General features: G+C 45.8%; 1 protein-coding gene across 1 annotated transcript in view; it reads right to left on the bottom strand.

Annotated features, from left to right (window-relative positions):
• The window catches only part of SUCLG1 (succinate-CoA ligase alpha subunit), a 74460-nt gene that overhangs the window by 36355 nt on the left and 15942 nt on the right, over positions 1-22163 (bottom strand). Inside the window, exons 3-5 of the mRNA XM_030191025.1 lie at positions 14948-15064; positions 5236-5448; positions 3767-3824 (exon numbers count right to left, since the gene is read on the bottom strand). Of these exons, the coding sequence (XP_030046885.1) occupies positions 3767-3824; positions 5236-5448; positions 14948-15064 (388 nt within the window). The remainder of the gene's footprint in view (positions 1-3766; positions 3825-5235; positions 5449-14947; positions 15065-22163) is intronic.

Raw genomic sequence — 22163 nt, forward strand, 5'->3', positions numbered from 1 at the left:
TAGAGACGGGAGAGAGGGGATATGATAGAGATGTAAAATACCTCAGTTAATGTTCAGGGGGTGAGCCTTTCTCAAATGAAGGAAAACTCTGGAATGAGAGGGCATAGGACGAAGCTAAGATGAAATAGGCTTAGGACGAATCTAAGAAAATACTATTTCACGGAAAGGTGGCAGATACGTGGAATGGCCTCCCAGTGGAGGCGAGGACTGTGTCAGAATTTAAGAAAGCGTAGGACAGGCATGTGGGATCCATAAGGAAAAGGAGGAGCTAGTGGTTACTGAGGAAGGGCAGACTGGATGTGCCAGCTAGTCCTTATCTGCCATCATGTTTCTAGCAGGGAGTCTTCCACCACCCATGGTTACAGTGGATGCTCCTCAGAAATGTTTAACAAAGCCAGGACTTGAGTAATGAGGGATGGAAACTTATTCTTGCAAAAAGGTCACATCATCATTGTGCTCATTTTTGCTATGACCACCTCCTGATCCCTAAGTTCAGGGTAGGCCTGAAGCATTGGGCTTATGTGACAGTCCCTCTTCCTAGTGATCCTGGTCACTCCTTCCCTGATGCTGCTGTTGCAGGGCTACCCAGGCTTCTTGACACTCTTGCTCCCAAACTCCCACCATAAAGCTTGTGGCCTACTCCTTGTCAAGCACAGTACTGGTATCTCAGCTGTGTATACGGAAACCTTGGCAAACCGCTATTCCACTCCGGGTTTTCCAGTTCTCTTGTGGCAGCTTGGAAGAGAAGCACATTCAACTTTTAATTGCAAAACAGCAGTGTTCTGGTCCAGCAACAGCAGTAGTTCTTGGTTTCACTTTTATTTCTCCCTAGTTTGGCTCCTGCTTCTAACGCCAAAACACTCTTCCATTGCTCCTCAACCAGGAGCAGTCTCCAGGGTTTCACGGTAGTGGTTTAGACTGTACAATACACTCAAAACAAAAATAAAAGCCTGGGCTAACCATACATTCCCTCCGACTAGGGCAAGGCTAATCCCTTTTCCCACATTGTCCCTATATTGGCCCAGAGCCCCGGAGGTCAGGATCCAGCTTTCTTCCGCAGGACAAGCACAGAATCCCACCACAGCCAAAACCTGTGAGACCCCGAGTTGGGGTGGCGCATGGCCGGAGGAAATAATACAGCCAGACAAAAGGTAGAATGCACATACAAGTATTGAGTTTGCACTCTACCTTTTGTCTGGCTATATTAATTTACAAAAGCAGGAGTTCCCGAGCCATTTCTTCACAGGGCCCAAGTGACAGCGAGGGTAAACCTCTGCGATTCACAAACACAGTTCCTACTATCTATATTCCTGTCCCCTCATCCTTTTCTTCACAGAGCTGATATACAGAATGGAGAAAAAAAAAAAAAGTAGTTTCGGCAAATAGCAGTAAGCCACTTTTGATGGTAGTTTCAAACACAGTCCGCGGCTGCGGGGTTGCCATTTACCAAACACAGCCTTTCAGTTCTATTTTCCTCCAGCAAACTTGATAAAGTTCAATTCGTTAAAGGCTTACCTCAACCAGATCACAGCACTGGGATGTCTTCAGTCAAGGCATACGCTGGGGCTTCTCCTCTTCCCCCCTGGGACCTGTTTAACTTCTGCCTCGCCCTCCTTTTTAACTCCCTGGTTGTGTCTCCTCCCTCCCGGCTTACTTCCTCCTGGGCAGATCTGCACTCTTAGGTGGCCCAGGCTATTCTGAGAGGGATGTTTCTTAAGGGTGAGGGGCAATGTCCTATAAACCCCCCTCACAAGGTGGTAAAATTAGTTCAAATAGCTTCTTATAAAATTTTACTCATTAATATTTATGCCCTCAATATTGATTCTCCTGACTTTATGAGAAGAGTGGAAGAGGTTCTTAGTGGAATATAGTGATGCCCATCCATTACATTTGTTTTTAGATTGTCTTCTTCAGTAAGCTACAGTCTTCTAGAATGGGGATGGAATTGAAGTCTCTTATGCAGAACTTGGGTTCCTGGATATGTAGTGGCTGTTCCATCCCTCGGATTATGACTATACACACTTTTCTGTTCCACATCACACTTAAAAGACTGCACTATTTTCTTATTTCCAAATCTTTGTTTCCAAGAGAGCTGCAGGCTGCCTTGAATCAGATTCTTATTTCAGATCATACTATGTGACCTTAACTTTGTAAGATGACTTCAAGAAAGCAACCAACTCTTCTAGGTAATCCAGAATTTTGTCTCCCAAATACAATATATTGTGTATTTCTTCTCATGGAATTTGGACAGTGTCATCACAGTATCATCAGTATGGATGGCTTTTAAAGTGCATCTTGGGGGGGGGGGGGGGGGGGGGGGGGAGAGATAATTGGTTAAGCTGCTTGGTGGAAAAAGAAAGATCTTGAGTCCCTAAATAACTTGGGGAATGAAATACGTCAACTGGAACAAGTACACATGCACTTTGGTAGTCAAGATGTGTTGATGGCACTTACGAAGAAGAAATACACCTAATAAAATTTGTAGTTCTTGAGCATGCGAGGAATTGGCTGTGCAAACATCCGGCACCAAGGCAGAGGGATCTGCAGCACAGTAAACAAAGCACATCAAAGGGAAGAACAAGCTGCAAGAAATGTAGGAAGCAGACTTTTTGAAGATCGGACACAGACCATGTTTCAGCAATTTACCTGTGTCAGACTCGAGGGACATAAAATATCAGTGGTCAAGCATATATTGCTTCTTCAATTCACTCTGTCCAGATGGACAAATCCAAGACAGCAATTAAAAGAATGTTGCATCCAAAGATCTGGAAGCAACTAATAGTTTATTTATTGTGAACACTTATATCCTACAAAATCCCACTGAGGCAGGCTCCATGTGGCTTACAACATTCAAGTAAAGTAGTAACATAGTAATGCTAGAGTAACAGAGAATAAGGCAGAAGAGGGGAAGGGAGGGAAACAAAAGAATAAAGGGATGAGGAATTGCAGGAGGTCAAGCAGCAGAGGAGCATGATCGACCACATAGGTATGTCTTTAGGGACTTCTTGAACAGGCTGTGATCGGATCTCTCTCTTAACGATAGTGGTAATGCGTTCCAATAACGGGGACTCATAAAGCTAAAAGAGGATCCAAAAAGTAGCTTGTATCTCAAGTTTCTGCAGTTTGGAAAGTGTAGATTGAAACAGATGCGGGACGACCTCACGGAATTTCGTGGAGGAAGGTCAATCAGGCTATACATATAAGCAGGAGCGGCCCCATAAACTATCTGATGCAGGTTTATCACCAAAATAGCCCATGATGGCTCTTTAATAAAGTCCAAGAAAATAACAGGGCAACCGGTCTGCAAACTCCAAAATGGAAAAACAAAAGAGCAGATCGATGAGAGAAATATCAATTTATTATATGACAAAAATATTTATTTTTTTTGTTACATTTGTACCCCGCGCTTTCCCACTCATGGCTGGCTCAATGTGGCTTACATATACAGGTACTTATTTGTACCTGGGGCAATGGAGGGTTAAGTGACTTTCCCAGAGTCACAAGGAGCTGCCCGTGCCTGAAGTGGGAATCAAACTCAGTTCCCCAGGACCAGAGTCCACCACACTAACCACTCCTCCATTCCTATACAGAATCAGCTGTATATTTTTGTCATATAATAAATTTATATTTCCTCTCTTATCGATCTGCTCTTTTGTTTTTCCATCTTCAATAAAATCTACATAGTACAGCTAACTAAATTTAAAGAAAGCAACACTTCCACTGTTAGATGGCAAAACAATAGGTTACAGTAACATTCCAGGCTTACCAATTCTTCCTTTCTTGTGAATGTGACCAGGCATTATTCCAATTTTACATTCTCCAGGCTTTAAAAACAAACAAAAAAACCATGCACATAAAAAACTAAGTTAGAATGAAAGTTTTAAAAGTATGATTATATAACAGCACCACTTTATTTATTTTAAATATTTATAGCTGACCTAAAATCTAGACAGATTACAAAAAAAAAAACAAACATAATAAAAGCACTCACAAACATCCTTAACACTGTTACACCACCATTCGAATATTCACACATTAAAAAATGCTAGCAGAAAGAAGCAAGTTTTTTTTTGTTTGTTAAAGGGATGTTCTAAGATTAGCAATTATTTTACTACTTTTTTCATGGAAATGCAGAGCATTTCAGTCTAGTGTTTAGCTCATGTTCCTCAAAAAGGAACATTGGAGCTAGGTATTGAATCCCTCATGGTAAAAGAAGTCAACAGCAGCTGCACTCAGGATGGTTACCTAAAGCTCTGCCAAACAACAGTACTGAAACACTTCTGAAAAGGGCTGTTGCTTGTACACTCTACCATAAAACAAACTCAGAAATTGACTGCTCAGAACAAACCATTAAAAAACATCTAAGTGAATGGAGAAACTTGTAACAATGCATTCAAGCCATCAATGCTGCTCTAAATAAGGTTGTTCCATGACTTATAAGTAGCTGAATTCAATCATAGAGCTTATTCCTTTAATGTGTGCAATGTGCAAAATTCATCATCAAAAATAAACTCAAGCGCCCCACACGTGTCTTCACTAAAACTATCAAAATTCACAGTTTCAAACTTGTAACGCTCCAAATATATCCAAAGCAAAGACTTATCTTTCACAGTACGGGCAATTTTAGACTCATGACATGACTGCTTCAGGGATTAGTGAAAAACTGCCACTTCAAAGGAGTTTGTGATTCAAGTATCTTGTTGCTTAAATAAAAATGGTCATTTATAAGTCATAGATCGGCCTTATTTAGGACAGCATTGATGACTTGAATGCATTGTTATGAGAGTTTCTCTATTCACTTACACATATTTTTTTATGTTTTTTTATTTTTTTTGTTACATTTGTACCCCGCGCTTTCCCACTCATGGCAGGCTCAATGCGGCTTACATGGGGCAATGGAGGGTTAAGTGACTTGCCCAGAGTCGCAAGGAGCTGCCTGTGCCTGAAGTGGGAATTGAACTCAGTTCCTCAGGACCAAAGTCCACCACCCTAACCACTCCTCCACTCAAAGTTTGCTCTAAGCAGTTATAATTTTAGAAGTGGAAGTAATTTAACCTTGTGGCGTATTAATCCTGTGTTTGGGCTTTTGGTTTATAAATAGAATTCTGTCATATAGTACACGGTCAATATACTGAAAGACAGCCAATTACCAAACAGAATACATAAGGAGCTAATACTAAGCACAGGAATGAGGGCAGAAGTTCCACAGAGCAGAACAGAAATGTAGATCCTTACATTGATGACACCAGGACAATTTGGCCCAATTAGGCGAGTTGTATTCTGTCGAAGCAGCTTATGTTTAACTCGAACCATATCCTGCTGTGGAATCCCTTCTGTGATACACACAGCTAAGGGCATTTGTGCTTCCATTGCTTCATTTATTGCAGCTGCAGCAAACGGAGGTGGCACATAGATAACCGTAGCCGTGGCTCCCGTGGCTTCTTTGGCCTGCATTGTAGATTATAAAGTAAAGCAGGAGAAATTCAATAACATTTTAAATGCTAACAAATTGAAAAATTACCTGTTTCTGTAAAAGATTTTGACTTGTTTCAAGCAGCAATATGGCCTGCCAAGTTAAACCCAAATCCTTACTGAAAGTTAGCTAAATTAAGTTTCACCCTGGCATCTAGGATGTTTGTACCATCACCACTGGAAAAGAGGCAGTGTTCCCATCTGAAACACAAGAATTCTCACTCTGATCTCTTCAGACTTCCAACACCCCAAGACCAGCATGTGCGTTTCAGCACCACATGGCTTAACCTAAGAGCAGTGCACTGCAGAAAAGCTGTATATTACAAGATGAGGACCGGATGGAAGCAGGGGCTAGGGAGCTCCATGTGGCTGGTGGATTAGTCAGATGACTGATGGAGAAGAGGGTAGTGGGGCTGTGGGTTGATACCAGTATGAATGAGAAGGGGAAACTTGGTTAAAAGAAGGAATGAGACTCGAGATGGAGTGAGGGATGAGAGGTACGTTGCTGGAGACAGAAGGGAATTTGAGAGTGTGTTGTAGATAAGGTGGGTAGATGATAGACTGCTTAGGACAGGATGAACTAAAAAAAAAGGAAACTGGGAGGGATGGCTGTGTGCTTTTGCCAGTGCCATTCAATAGTGCATTAAGGGCATAATGTACTAAGTTTTCTTTTTCTTAGATACACAATGGTGAAAAGGCCTTAGTAAATTAGGTTTTATAAGACCTGCATCAGTTCTTGAAAACTCTCTTTCTACCCTCTTTTTGTTTTTGGGAAGGGATGAAAGATCTCAGCCAACGGCTCTTAGGTTTTGAGGCAGGCTTCTAGATTTAAAGAAGATTTATCAAGGCCTGAGAACAGATAAAATGATATCACTATTAGTCATTGAAATGTGGAGACAAAATTAGTTCACATTCTGAGGAGGATAACTTTTCACAGAGAAGAACATTTGCATATGCAGCATTTGCCCAGCATAGGAAAATGGTGAAACCAAGGACATTTAAATTACTTCTTCAAATCTGAAAACTTAGCATACGTAATATCTGTTTGATGGATCAGTTTTGTAAACTGCATAATCCGAAATCCATGTAAGGCAGAAACACTATAGTATATTCTACTAGAACTTCTACTGCACAAACAATGCATCTGAAGGCAAAACTACTGCAGAATTAAACTCCGAGGAATAACATAATTCCCAAACACAGATCTGGGCAGAAGGGAGCTTCTGTGGGATTAACTAGTCATAAAGCACTGAATTCATTTAGAAGTCGAAAGGAGATGAAGTATGACAACTGCCTGCAGATAAGGTAAAATTATGTATAATCATACCTGATAATTTTCTTTCCATTAATCATAGCTGATCAATCCATAGACTGGTGGGTTGTGTCCATCTACCAGCAGGTGGAGATAGAGAGCAAACTTTTGCCTCCCTATATGTGGTCATGTGCTGCCGGAAACTCCTCAGTATGTCGATATCAAAGCTCCATCCGCAGGACTCAGCACTTAGAGAATTACACCCACGAAGGGACACTCTGCCCAGCTCACCACCGCCGAAACGGGGGAGGGGAATTAACCCAGCTCATCCCCACACAAGTGGGGGAGGGGAATCCGTCCAGCTCATCCCCGCGGAGCGGGGGAGGGACACCACACCCGCCGATGCGGGGGGATCTGGCTTATCCTGCAACCGCAACCGCGGGAGGAGCTGACTGACCCTAACACCGCCGAAGCGGGAGGGGTACAAAGCTGCCCTACAGCCGCACGAAGCGGGAGGGAGTGCCGGCAGAATTTATGTCTCAATCCAGCCCCGTAAAACGGAGGGGAGAGGAATGCAGCAGCTCACTGTAACACAAACTCGTCTCAACTCTTGAAGAATCCAAGTGAAAGAAGAACTTGAACACGAAGTCCTCCTGAAGTAACTGAAGGCTAAACTTGAACCTAAAATTCAACCAGAATATAAACAGTACAGATATCTGGGAGGGGCTATGGATTGATCAGCTATGATTAATGGAAAGAAAATTATCAGGTATGATTATACATAATTTTACCTTCCATATCATCAAGCTGATCAATCCATAGACTGGTGGGATGTACCGAAGCAGTACTCACCCAGGGCGGGACATAGAAATCCCTGACCTCAACACTGAAGCTCCAAACCGGGCCTCCGCCCGTGCAGCCACAGTCAAACGGTAATGCTTGGAGAATGTATGAGCCGAAGCCCACGTTGCCGCCTTGCATATCTCTTCCAAGGAGACGGATCCGGCCTCTGCCATCGAGGCCGCCTGAGCTCTCGTGGAGTGAGCCTTCAGCTGGATAGGCGGCACCTTCCCCGTGGCCACATAAGCCGCTGCAATGGCTTCCTTGACCCATCTTGCCACTGTAGGCTTAGCAGCCTGCAGACCCTTACGAGGACCTGCAAACAGGACAAACAGATGATCCGATTTCCGGAAATCATTGGTCATTTCCAAGTATCTGATGATGACTCGTCTCACATCCAGATATTCAAGAGCGGAGTACTCCTCTGGGTAGTCCTCCCTACGAAAGGAAGGGAGACAGAGCTGCTGATTCACATGGAAGCGAGAACCAATCTTGGGCAGGAAGGAAGGCACTGTGCGAATAGTCACTCCTGCCTCAGTGAACTGCAGAAAAGGCTCTCGACATGAGAGCGCCTGGAGCTCGGAAACTCTTCTGGCTGAAGTGATAGCCACCAAAAAGACTGCTTTCAACGTCAGGTCTTTCAGAGATGCCCTCGACAAGGGTTCCAAAGGCGGCTTCTGCAATGCTCTTAGCACCAGGTTGAGATTCCACGCAGGCACCACTGAGTGCAGAGGAGGGCGCAGGTGATTAACTCCCTTGAGAAAGCGCACCACATCTGGCTGCGAAGCCAGGGAAGCACCCTTCAGGCGGCCCCTGAAGCAAGCCAGAGCCGCTACCTGGACTTTAAGGGAACTGAGCGACAGGCCTTTCTCCAGACCTTCTTGCAGGAATGCCAACACTGAAGAAATTGGAGCAGTGAAGGGAGAAAGTGAGCCTGCTTCACACCATGCTGCAAAGATACGCCAAACCCTGGCGTAAGCAGTAGAAGTAGAGCGCTTCCTCGCTCTCAGCATAGTGGCGATGACCTTGTCTGAGAAGCCCTTCTTCCTCAGACGCTGCCGCTCAATAGCCAGGCCGTAAGACCAAAGGGAGAGGGATCCTCCATCACCACGGGACCCTGATGTAACAGGCCCTGCTCCACTGACAGCCGCAGAGGATCGTCGACTGAGAGCCTGAACAAGTCCGCATACCAGGGACGTCTGGGCCAATCCGGACCCACCAGGATTACCCTGCCGGGATGCTTTGCCACCCGGTCTAGCACCCTGCCCAACATGGGCCAGGGCGGGAACACATAGAGGAGCTCTTGTGTCGGCCACTGTTGGAGAAGAGCATCTACTCCCAGGGATCGAGGGTCCCGTCCTCTGCTGAAAAAGCGCGGCACTTGGCAATTGGCCGATGACGCCATTAGATCTAGGCTCGGCTGGCCCCAGCGCTTCGTGATGTCCAAGAACGCCTGAGCAGATAGTTGCCACTCTCCGGGCTCCAAGGTATGGCGACTGAGAAAGTCCGCCTTGACATTCATGACTCCGGCAATGTGGGCCGCTGAAAGCTGCTCCAGGTTCACTTCCGCCCACTGGCAAAGACTCATAGCCTCCTTGGCTAGAGGGGCGCTCTTGGTGCCTCCCTGGCGGTTGATATAGGCCACAGCCGTGGCATTGTCCGACAGGACCCGTACAGGCTTCAACACCAGTACCGGGATGAACTCCAATAACACCAACCGAATGGCTCTGAGTTCCAGGAGGTTAATAGACCACTTGCCTCTGCAGGAGACTAGAGCCCCTGCGCTGTCCTTCCCAAGCAGTGGGCTCCCCAGCCCATCAAAGAGGCGTCTGTCGTGACGACAATCCACTCTGGGGTCACCAGAGGCAATCCTGCAGACAACTTGTCTGTCTGCGTCCACCAGCTCAGCGCCTTGCGCACTGCTGGGTCCACGGGAAGGCGCACAGCATAATCCTCCGACATCGGAGTCCAGCGCAGCAGCAGAGATAGCTGTAGTGGTCTCATATGAGCCCTGGCCCAGGGCACCACTTCCATCGTGGCCGTCATAGAGCCCAACAGCTGCACGTAGTCCCAAGCCCGAATAGGAGAGGCTACTAGGAACTAGTCCACCTGAGCCTGAAGCTTGACAATCCGATTGTCTGGCAGGAACACTCTGCCCACTTGGGTGTCGAATCGAACTCCCAGATACTCCAGGGACTGAGTCGGGCGCAGCTGGCTCTTCTTCCAGTTGATGATCCATCCCAGGGAGCTCAAAAGAGCAACTACCCGGTCCATAGCTTTGCCGCACTCTGCATAAGAGGGGGCTCGGATCAACCAGTCGTCCAGATAAGGATGGACTTGTACTCCTTCCTTTAGCAGGAAGGCCACTATGACCCCCATTACTTTGGAAAAGGTCCGCGGAGCAGTAGCCAACCCGAAAGGGAGGGCTCTGAACTGGAAGTGTCGTCTCAGGACTGTAAAACGCAGAAAGCGTTGGAGAGGAGGCCAGATGGGAATATGCAGGTACGCTTCCTTGATGTCCAAGGAAGCCAAGAACTCTCCTGCCTTCACTGCCGCTATAACAGAGCGGAGAGTCTCCATGCGAAAGTGCCTCACTTTCCAGGCCCGATTGACCCCTTTGAGGTCGAGGATAGGCCGGACAGAACCTCCTTTCTTTGGAACCACAAAGTAAATGGAGTAACGTCCCTTGCCAATCTGATTTTTTGGCACCGGAACGACCGCACCCAGGCGGATCAGGTTGTCCAAGGTCTGCTGCACTACCACAGCTTGACCGGAGACTTGCAGGGAGAGAGTACAAACCCTTCTCTTAAGGGTTGGCAGAACTCTAGCTTGTAGCCGTCTCTGATGACTTCCAGCACCCACGCGTCTGAAGTTATAGTGGTCCACTCGCCCAGAAACGAGGACAGCCGTCCTCCAATCTGCACTGGGGCGTGGACCAAGGCCCCGTCATTGGGTACGAGACCCTGGGGGAGGACCGGAGGGAGCACCTCCGGGACGGCGGTCTCTGCGAAAGGAATGCTGCTTGGGGGAGAAATTCCTCTTGAAGGAAGAGGGGGCAGAGGAACCCGACTTGCCCGGGCGGTACCGACGGGCTTCCTGCAACCGTCCTCTGGAGGTACCGGGACGAGTACTAACCCGAGCCCTGACCTCTGGTAATTTCTTGCCCTTAGACGTGCCGAGATCGGTCACGATTTTGTCCAGCTCGACCCCAAAGAGCAGCTTGCCTTTAAAAGGCAATCTAGCCAGGCGGGATTTAGAGGCGTGGTCAGCAGACCAATGTTTCAGCCAAAGCCACCGCCGCGCAGAGACTGTCTGAGCCATGCCTTTAGCTGAGGCTCTCCAGACATCATACAGCAAGTCTGCCAAATAGGCTAAGCCCGATTCCAGGGCCGGCCAATCAGCCCTCAAGGAATGATCCGAGGGGGAAGCCCGCTGCACCATAGTCCGGCACGCCCTGGCCACATAGGAGCCGCAAACTGAGGCCTGCAAACTTAAAGCAGCTGCCTCAAAGGACGACCTTAAGGCCGCCTCCAATCTTCTGTCTTGGGCGTCCTTTAGGGCCGTGCCACCTTCCACCGGCAACGCCGTTTTCTTAGTCACCGCAGTGATTAAAGAATCCACGGTAGGCCACAGATAGGCCTCACGTTCACTCACAGCCAAAGGATAGAGGCGGGACATAGCCCTAGCCACTTTAAGGCTCGTTTCCGGGACATCCCATTGAGCCGCAATTAAGGTGTGCATGGCATCATGCACGTGGAAGGTTCTAGGCGGGCGCTTCGTCCCCAGCATAATGGCAGAGCCAACAGGGGCTGAGGGAGAGACGTCCTCCGGAGAGGAAATCTTCAAAGTGTCCATGGCCTGTAACAACAGGTTGGGCAAATCCTCTGGGCTAAAAAGCCGCGCTGCAGAGGGGTCATCCGCTCCATCCGAGCGGGGATCTATCTCCTCCAAGGAATCCGCAAAGGATCGTTGGGAGACCTCAGACACGCTGCCCTCATCTACATCGGAGGAGACAAAAGTCCTCCAAGGCCTGGAAATCAACCCGAGGGCGTTTACCTCTGGGAACCTCAACCTCTTTATCAGAAGAGGGAGCAGGGGCAGCGTTTTGCATGAGGAAAGCCTGATGCAGCAGCAAAACAAACTCGGGGGAGAAACCCCCCAGACTGTGCACTTCCGCAGCCTGGGCAACAGCCCTAGACGCACTCTCAACCGGCGCTCGCAATAGCGGGGGAGAGACATGCTGCGCATCCAAAATGGCGTCCGGCGCGAAACTCCGTGAAGGAGCCGCGCGGGAAGAACGGCGCTTAACTTTAGCCGCTTTTGTGCCGTCGCCCAAATTAAGGGCGTTCATGGCATTAATGTCTCCAACCTCAAGGGCGGCCCACGAAGAAGCCGTCCGAGCCGCGTGGCCGGCCAAGATGGCGGAGGCGAGGAGCGGGGGATGGGCGTTTATGGCGGGAAAAAACCGCCACGCCGGAGGAACGACCGGGACATTCATCGGTCACTAAACTATCACCCATCAAGGGCGAATCAGGTTGTAAAACCCCCGCATCCCCTCTAGAAGCGCTCCAGTGATCCGGGGAGCGACCCTTTGCGCCCTCGCCCTCCGACGCCATTGCCACGAGGAGAAGAATCGGGGAACCCCCTGCCCGCTATAAAAAGGTAAAATTACCTGCTTGCCGCTCCGAGCTGTAACGAACTGGTGTCCCAGTGAGTAGCTGCAATGAACGTTTAAAGAAACGTCGAATTAAACGCCTTTAAAGACGTTTAAAAATTTTTTTTTTTTTTTTTTTAAACGGAGCCAGCGGGAGGGGGGAGAAAAGGAGGGACCTGGCACCACCAGGTTTGCACTTGCTCAAAAGAGCCCTCAACCCCAGGCCTCAACAAAACCTAAAAATTAGGCTTGGAGGCCTAGCCAGAGCTGCTGCTGTGTGTGACCACCACCTGCTGAGATAGAGAACATACTGAGGAGTTTCCGGCAGCACATGACCACATATAGGGAGGCAAAAGTTTGCTCTCTATCTCCACCTGCTGGTAGATGGACACAACCCACCAGTCTATGGATTGATCAGCTTGATGATATGGAAAAAGGAGGTTTTGTAATTTATTTGCACAATGTAGCTTTCAGAGAGACTTGGAGAACAGCGCTGGATTCCAGGCACAACAAGGCTTACATTTTTGTGAATGCCACATGGCACAGGGAGATGGCAACTGTGCTGGGAGGGGGTGTGCTTCCAGCATTAGAAGGTGAGATGGAGAAGAAAAGGAGAAATGGCTACAAAGCTGGCAGCTAGAGAGGTGGAGTTAAGGGAGAGAAGCTGTATGCAAAATGAAGAGTGTCAGGGTGCAATGGGGGCAAGCAGCTGTAGGATGACCAACAGGAGTGTTGCAGAAGAAAAAGGTGACATGCACAGGTGATGGGGAAAGTGGAGGGGAAGCTCTAGAGAAATAAACCCCAGTCACAAAGGTTATACTGAAAGTGATAATTCTGTGTAACTTAAAATTAAATTTGCTACAGAAATCTTCACTCGCTAAAACACAAAGTGCCAAGTTCCCATACTGAATGCAGAATTTTCACAGCAGTCAAATGCAAGTGTATGCTCATTTCTGATTTGCTTAGGTGGTCTGATATGTTAGCACGAGAGGAAGAAGTCTTCTTAAATAAGTAAAACAGTATTTCAGATTTCATTTAAACATGTACAGATTTTCTTAATCTTTTTGCAGCTTAATTCTCTGGAGCGTACAGAATCTTGATGAGACTAGTAGGGCTACTATGCATTATTTCTTTGCTACAGTTTAAATTTCTACTTTTTAAATTTGTTTATTATATAGAGCAATCCCATTAATTTTATTTCTTAATTTTTTAGTTTAAGCTTGGCTTGCCCTTCGGAAAGGCAATAGCTGTCTAAATCAGCAGACCCATAAGAACAGTTCAGTCATGATTAATTCTACAACCATATGCATATACAGCAGTACAAATTATTAACAGTGCATAAACTCATGGCAGTGAATTAACATCTGTGATAATTAGAAAAAATAAAATAAAATTGGCAACCCTTCAGGTACATACCATGCCCATGGCCTGGCCATTCCTCCTTGAACCCAAGCGTACTTAACTATTGGTCTGTATCACACGTGATCAGGGGTGTGCTGGTAGATTTTTAACAACAGGCTCTTTCACCGGACTTAGCCAGCTCTGCAGTTGGAAGGGCCAGGGGTGGCCGGGGGGGGGGGAGCAACACTTGCCTCTCTCTCCTCCTTCCCTTCATGTGGACACGCTAGCCATACCTTTGCTGGCAGCCAATAAATGGACTGCTACCACTCCCAAAGTCTTGCTCTAAGCAGCATGCAGGAACTTCTCTCACATGCTCGAGAAGTCCCAGCCTGCTGCCCAGAGCTGGAAACAAGGAGCAGCAGTAGTCTATTTACTTGGCTTGCAGGGCTCAGCATCCCCACCAGCAAAGTAAAAGATAATTCAGCAGGGGGCCCAAGCCCACATTTTGGGAGCAAGTTGTTAAAGAAGCCATGGAGGGCCCTGCTTTAACAACCGGCTCCCAAAATTCTTAAAAACTTAACAACCGGCTCTTGCGAGCCTGTGAGAGCCTGCTCCAGCATACCACTGCACGTGATCAAAGGTTATAAAGGGGAAGCATGGAAAACATGGTGCAGGGATTTCCAATTATGTTGCACCTCAGTATGGTATGGCTACTTGTTACTTGTGCTGAATTACTGAGGCTTATTTTCAAAGCATTCAGACTTACAAAGTTACATAGGTTCCCATGGAACTTTGTAAGTCTAAGTGCTTCAACAATACACCTCATAGTAACCTATGGAACACTAAGAGGCTTATTTTCAAAGCACTTAGCCTCCCAAAGTTCCATAGAAACATATGGAACTTAGCCTCCCAAAGTGCTTTGAAAATATGCCTCTAAGTCTAAGTACTTTGAAAATGAGCCCCACTGTATGACGGTTCCAACCAGCAAAAAGTAAAAATTTAAATCTAAAGGGGGTGTAAATGTATGGCTAATTTTAGATGGAGCTCAGATCTATATGACATATTAATATTTGGGCAACCGCATACAATGTATTTATTTATGCCATTATAAATATAGAGCATAATAAAATATAATCATTCAAATGATTAGCATGGATTTGAGGTATTAGGTCAGGAATACAAAACCATAAAGCCCCCCCCCCCCCCCCAAAAAAAAAAAAAACAAGTCATAAGGATTGACATGAAAAATGTAAAAATCTATCTATTCGGGCTGAAGGGAAGCAGCTCACCCAGAAGCTAACTGTTTTCAAATTATTTCCAAACCAGGGGCATTTTCACAGGATCAGAGTCCAGTCTTGATTATTATACCATAGCTAATGCTATTTTACCTCTGCCACAGAGTTGAAAACTGGCAGGCCTAGATGGGTTTTGCCTCCTTTCCCAGGGGATACTCCTCCTACTAGCTTTGTTCCATATTCCAAGGCCTGCTGACTATGGAAAGTACCCTGAAAAAAAAAAGAAATAAAACAGTTCTTTGAAAATCAAGAATACAGGTATGAATATCACAAAGAAAATAGCATCTATGTTTTGCTATGATTAAATATTTTCTGACCCCATTAAAAGCTTTTCAGCGGAAGAAAATCAATTTGTATACTTTTTTTTTTCAACTTATATAAATAATGAACACATCCAAGTATGGCTTTAAAAGACAATATGAACCACTGAGAAAGGTAGCTGCATGTGTATGAAGGCCAGGGGACCAACCAACAGAAAACGAGATAGAAACTTACTGAAAAAAAATCCTGCTTCAAATATTATACAACGAAAAGGGTGAATGGTGGTCCGAGTACTACATACAAGTCTGTTTTTCAGTTTTGGCACAATGAATATTTGCATTTGACATTTTGAGGGCAATTCTAGGCCTATTAAAAACATACCAATGCACTTAGGTTGCCCTACCTGAAAACTGTCCTTCCGTATCCATTTAATAATTGAATATGGACGCCCAAGCTTATGTTCTTTTAGACAAACTGTAAGGAGCTATCACCAGATACATTTAGGGCAAGGATGCAGTATTTTACAGGCGTGTGCAATGCCAAAAAAAAAAAAAAAAAGTTTGCTCTTCATTTTGAATGATGTTTTTATGAATTTGTGAAGGTGTCCCCCCCCCCCCCCCCCCCCCCCCCCCGTTCTTCACACATTTGTACTATTTTTTAATATACAGAATGTACATAAGGACTTTTTTGTACTGGCAATCGAATGTTAGTGTGTTAATCTGTAGGTGTATGTGCACAAAAAAATTAATTTGAGGGTGCCTTATTTGCATGACTGATGGACAGTTAAAATTGCTGAATTATGAGGTGTTGTGGGAGGAATACAAGAATGGAGTTTACCTTATTGATTTGTGCGTACTGATCTCAAAATTTACAGTGGGGATGCTGCTGTTTGAATCGGAACTTGTTTGTTCACACTAAGTGGGAGAGTTCCCAGAATATGCAACACTTTTACTACTCTCCTTAGCAGCCTGCACAAAATAGTGCTTGTAAAAGTAAAAGGTAAAGGGTCATGGATTTGATACATCAGATTTCTGTGGTACAACCAAAGTGGTTTACATTATATACAAGTACTTTCTCTATCCTTGGAGAGCTCACAATCTAAGTTTTTGTAGCCGAGAAAAGTGATTTGTCCAGAATGACAAGGAACTGAAGTGGGAATTGAACCCAGTTACCCAGGTCCTCAGCCCACTGCACCAATACCAACATGTATACTACTATACAGACTTCATGCTAATTTTTAAAGATAAACTTTTGAGTTGTTCCTTTCAAGATCAATGTAAAAGTATCTTGCTAAAAGCACCCATGATTTTTATGAAGATTTGGGCAATTAGGAAACTACGTGAAACAAGAGGACAAATCTCTGCCATGAATCAGGCAAGACACAAGTAGCGCTACCAGCTTTATTAATAAATTAGGGATCCCACAGCAGCTGTGTTAATGCCTGTGTCAGGGGTCATATAGATACAAGAGCCATGCACAAGCAATAAAAACTTTGGTAAACTTCTAAGTATCCAATGTGAATGTTTCACAGCAATTCATGCAAGCTATCAAGAACTACCACAAAATCAATAGCCAAGCTTACTTGCAGAATTTGCCTATCCTAAATGCAGACTTTGCTATGGTACACAAGAATTTGAGTTTACCCCAACCTCCACAAATAGGTCTGCTACTCTGGACACCCATGAAAAGGATTCACTGCACATACATGAATATATGTGGTTGAATAACAAGATTGCATAGATTGGGTGTCCAGAAAAACAGACCTATCCATAGCCCTTCAATGAAAGTTACACTATACACACCATATTACTTTGATCAAAATGATTTTTTTTTTTTTGCCCAGAAGATCAATTTGTCGAATTTTAGCTCAATTGCTTCACCTGTGGTCTTCTTACATCTTTGTCATTTCCCATACCTCTAAATTTAAAAAAGGATTAATTCCTATATCTAGAAGATCCTTCTCCAAAACCAGTTCACAGCTGTCTGGACACATCATGTGTGCCACCAGTCAACAAGAAACTCCAAGCAATGCTGATCCTCCAAACCTGAAGAAGACCGAGCACAGACAACAGCACCGACTGAGACAAGTGAAATTGAGACAAGACCTTGGGAAGAAATGAGGGAAAGAGGAGAAAGTCCACTCAAACCGTAGAAGTCCACAATACGGAGACTCACAAGAAAGAGCTAAGTTGAAGCGATAGCCACCAAAATACTGAGTTAAGTGCTAAGTGTTATAAAGTACTGGGAGCCAAAGGCTCAAACAAAGGCTTGGGAGAAGAGAGAGCATCAAATTAAGATCCCAATGAGGAAAACCACTCAAAAAGTTCATTCCTCAGAAAAAAACCCCGGCTACAACCGGATGGCTGATCAGGGCCTTACACAGAACTAGACTACGAAAGACAGAACCACGAGAGAAGTCATACCTTAAGAAATCCAACAATTGCTGAACTGATGCGCGACAGGGAGAGATGACCAGCTCTTCACAGCACGTCTCCAGAAAACCGCCAAGTCCTAATATAACTTAGGAACTGAAACAGACGCCTCAAGGGAAGCATGGTGACCACCACGCTAGCCAAGTACTTTTTATCTTTTTTCCAACCGTGCCCGTTCAGGAGCCAAGTCTTGACAAAATCAAACCGGATCCAGATAAAACACCAGGCTCTGCCCCAGAAAACCTATCGACTCCGGAAACCAAGGAGGAGAACTAACCAGCCGGCACTAAAGATTATCGGACCTAGGCTTACAAGGCCGATCCAACTAAACCAAAAAAGTGCCCGGCCTCCAAGTGTCTTGAGCCACTGAAAGAGACAGCCTAACAGAGGCCACAGAGGAAAGGCCTAGAGTAAGACGGCCGATCTCCCCTCTATGCGCTGGGGACTTCTCAGCGACTAACGTAAAGAGGAAGCTTTGTATTGAGAATGGACGCAAAAAGAACCGTCGTTGGAAAGCCCAACACTCTACCACAGCTTGACACGCTACTTAGCTGAGAGCATATTCCCCAGGATCCAGCTAGTTTCGACTGAGAAAACCTGCTTGAACATTCTGAATACCTGCGAAATGAGCGGCAGAACGAACCACTCAGTGCAAACTCTGCCCAATGTAGTAGTAGCTCCACTGTAGACACCTCATCCGCCTCTGTCGAGGTTATATATATATATATATATATATATATATATATATATATATATATATATATATGCCATCGCTGTGGCGTAGCCTGACGTGATGCGGCCAACTCACCAGCCAGCCAGTGACGAAATGCCTGGGTAGCTAGCTGAAATGTTCTGGTTTCCAGAAAGCTGATCTAGCAAGACTTCTCCTGTCGAGACCAGAGACCTTGAGCATACTGCTCTTGACAGTGAGCTCCCCAACTCCTGGCACTGTAATCTGTTGAGAACTATCCCTTTCAGCTGCTCCAAGGACATACCCTTGCAAAGGATGGACCCCCAGGGCAACCAGCAGAGGCTGAGCCCTACCTGCGTAGGCAGGGACAAAATTCATCTGCAGAGAAGCCTTCTGCAGCGACTACCTGAAGAGTAGTGACTTTGAAGAGACCAAACGTGAGCCCTTGCCCAGGGCACTGCTTCTATTGCCGGCACCATAGAACCCAGCCTGAAGCGAATCCCTTGCTCTTGGCCTCGAGGACTGGAACACTAGGCGAATCTGAAACTGCAACCTGAGGCTACAGACCGGGTAATGAAGCTCTCAACCCAGCTGAGTATAAAAACACTCCCTAAGCCTGGGATGACAGTATACGGCTGTGCTGCGAGTTTACTACCCAACCTAGGGACTACAAAATGTGCCAGACTCGGTACATGGCCCGAACACTCTCCTGATACGACTTTGTCCTGAGCAGCCAATCGTCTAGGTAAGGATGAAAAAGGATGCCCCCTATTCTGAGCTGCTTTGCTCACTTGCACTCTTAGAACAGCTGATAGCTTGGTTTTTGTTTTGTTTTTTTTAATATAGAGGCTGCCTCTCCCTGCCTGCACAGCTCTTCCCCCGAAGAGTCAGAGGCACAATCAAGAACACAACAGCATCACTCCGATGCTAGGGAGGACATGGGGGAGGGACCCGGCCATCTGAGTGTGACACCCCCGAGTCTGTAACAGACCTCCACGGGCCTCAGACTACACCAACAGGCAAAACCTCGGATGCACAGCCCGGACCTAATTCCCTACACAGAGGAACCCTCTGATAAGCCTTAAAAACAAACCAAAAACAGAAAGAAACCACAGAAAAGAGATAGCAAGGAATGAGACTGAAGGGTTCACCACCTTCCACCTGCTGGAGACTGAGATTACTGGATATTTCTCTAGCTGGCAAGGGCTCTTATTGGCTCTCTCTCTAGAGTCACAGTTCTCAGTCTCCACCTGCTGGAAGGCGTACACAACCCATCAGTCACATTCTGGGCCGGTCCGGAGGGCCGCTAAGGAATGCTTTTTTTTGTCGGATCAATTGGCAGAAACTCAAATAGAAGCAAGATTTCATGCTACCAATAGCAGGGCAAGCAGTGGCATCCCCATGTCCTGTATCAGTAGCAGACTAAGGACTTCTCCTCCAGAAATTTGTCCAAACCTTTTTTAAGCTCAGATATGCTAACCGCTGTTACTATACCCTCCGGCAACAAGTTCCAAAGGGTGGCCAATGTAACGCCAATTTTTTAAAAAAGTTCCAAAGGAGATCTGGGAAATTATAGACCGGTGAGTCTGACGTCGGTGCCGGGCAAAATGGTAGAGACTATTATAAAGAACAAAATTTCAGAGCATATTCAAAAGCATGGATTAATGAGACAAAGTCAACATGGATTTAGTGAAGGGAAATCTTGCCTCACCAATCTACTACACTTCTTTAAAGGGGTGAACAAACATGTGGATAAAGGTGAGCCGGTTGATATTGTGTATCTGGATTTTCAAAGTACCTCATGAAAGACTCCAGAGGAAATTGAAGAGTCATGGGATAGGAGGTAGTGTTCTACTGTGGATTAAGAACTGGTTAAAAGACAGAAAACTGAGAGTAGGATTAAATGGTCAGTATTCTCAATGGAGAAGGCTAGTTAGTGGGGTTCCCCATGGGTCTGTGATGGGACCGCTGCTTTTTAACATATTTACAGTGGTGGAAATAAGTATTTGATCCCTTGCTGATTTTGTAAGTTTGCCCACTGACAAAGACATGAGCAGCCCATAATTGAAGGGTAGGTTATTGGTAACAGTGAGAGATAGCATATCACAAATTAAATCCGGAAAATCACATTGTGGAAAGTATATGAATTTATTTGCATTCTGCAGAGGGAAATAAGTATTTAATCCCTCTGGCAAACAAGACCTAATACTTGGTGGCAAAACCCTTGTTGGCAAGCACAGCGGTCAGACGTCTTCTGTAGTTGATGATGAGGTTTGCACACATGTCAGGAGGAATTTTGGTCCACTCCTCTTTGCAGATCATCTCTAAATCATTAAGAGTTCTGGGCTGTCGCTTGGCAACTCGCAGCTTCAGCTCCCTCCATAAGTTTTCAATGGGATTAAGGTCTGGTGACTGGCTAGGCCACTCCATGACCGTAATGTGCTTCTTCCTGAGCCACTCCTTTGTTGCCTTGGCTGTATGTTTTGGGTCATTGTCGTGCTGGAAGACCCAGCCACGACCCATTTTTAAGGCCCTGGCGGAGGGAAGGAGGTTGTCACTCAGAATTGTACGGTACATGGCCCCATCCATTCTCCCATTGATGCGATGAAGTAGTCCTGTGCCCTTAGCAGAGAAACACCCCCAAAACATAACATTTCCACCTCCATGCTTGACAGTGGGGACGGTGTTCTTTGGGTCATAGGCAGCATTTCTCTTCCTCCAAACACGGCGAGTTGAGTTCATGCCAAAGAGCTCAATTTTTGTCTCATCTGACCACAGCACCTTCTCCCAATCACTCTCGGCATCATCCAGGTGTTCACTGGCAAACTTCAGACGGGCCGTCACATGTGCCTTCCGGAGCAGGGGGACCTTGCGGGCACTGCAGGATTGCAATCCGTTATGTCGTAATGTGTTACCAATGGTTTTCGTGGTGACAGTGGTCCCAGCTGCCTTGAGATCATTGACAAGTTCCCCCCTTGTAGTTGTAGGCTGATTTCTAACCTTCCTCATGATCAAGGATACCCCACGAGGTGAGATTTTGCGTGGAGCCCCAGATCTTTGTCGATTGACAGTCATTTTGTACTTCTTCCATTTTCTTACTATGGCACCAACAGTTGTCTCCTTCTCGCCCAGCGTCTTACTGATGGTTTTGTAGCCCATTCCAGCCTTGTGCAGGTGTATGATCTTGTCCCTGACATCCTTAGACAGCTCCTTGCTCTTGGCCATTTTGTAGAGGTTAGAGTCTGACTGATTCACTGAGTCTGTGGACAGGTGTCTTTCATACAGGTGACCATTGCCGACAGCTGTCTGTCATGCAGGTAACGAGTTGATTTGGAGCATCTACCTGGTCTGTAGGGGCCAGATCTCTTACTGGTTGGTGGGGGATCAAATACTTATTTCCCTCTGCAGAATGCAAATAAATTCATATACTTTCCACAATGTGATTTTCCGGATTTAATTTGTGATGTGCTATCTCTCACTGTTACCAATAACCTACCCTTCAATTATGGGCTGCTCATGTCTTTGTCAGTGGGCACACTTACAAAATCAGCAAGGGATCAAATACTTATTTCCACCACTGTATAAATGACCTAGAGATGGGAGTAACTAGCAAGGTAATAAAATTTGCTGATGACACAAAGTTATTCAAAGTCATTAAATCGCAGGAGTACTGTGAAAAATTACAAGAGGACCTTACGAGACTGGGCGTCTAAATGACAGATGACATTTAATGTGAGCAAGTGCAAAGTGATGCATGTGGGAAAGAGGGACCCGAATTATAGCTACGTCATGCAAGGTTCCACGTTAGGAGTCACTGACCAAGAAAGGGATCTAGGTGTCGTTGTTGTTGATACGTTGAAACCTTTTGCTCAGTGTGCTGCTGCAGCTAAGAAAGCAAATAGAATGCTAGGTATTATTAGAAAAG

This window comes from Microcaecilia unicolor, chromosome 2 (assembly GCF_901765095.1).
Source record: "Microcaecilia unicolor chromosome 2, aMicUni1.1, whole genome shotgun sequence".
NCBI lineage: Eukaryota > Metazoa > Chordata > Amphibia > Gymnophiona > Siphonopidae > Microcaecilia > Microcaecilia unicolor.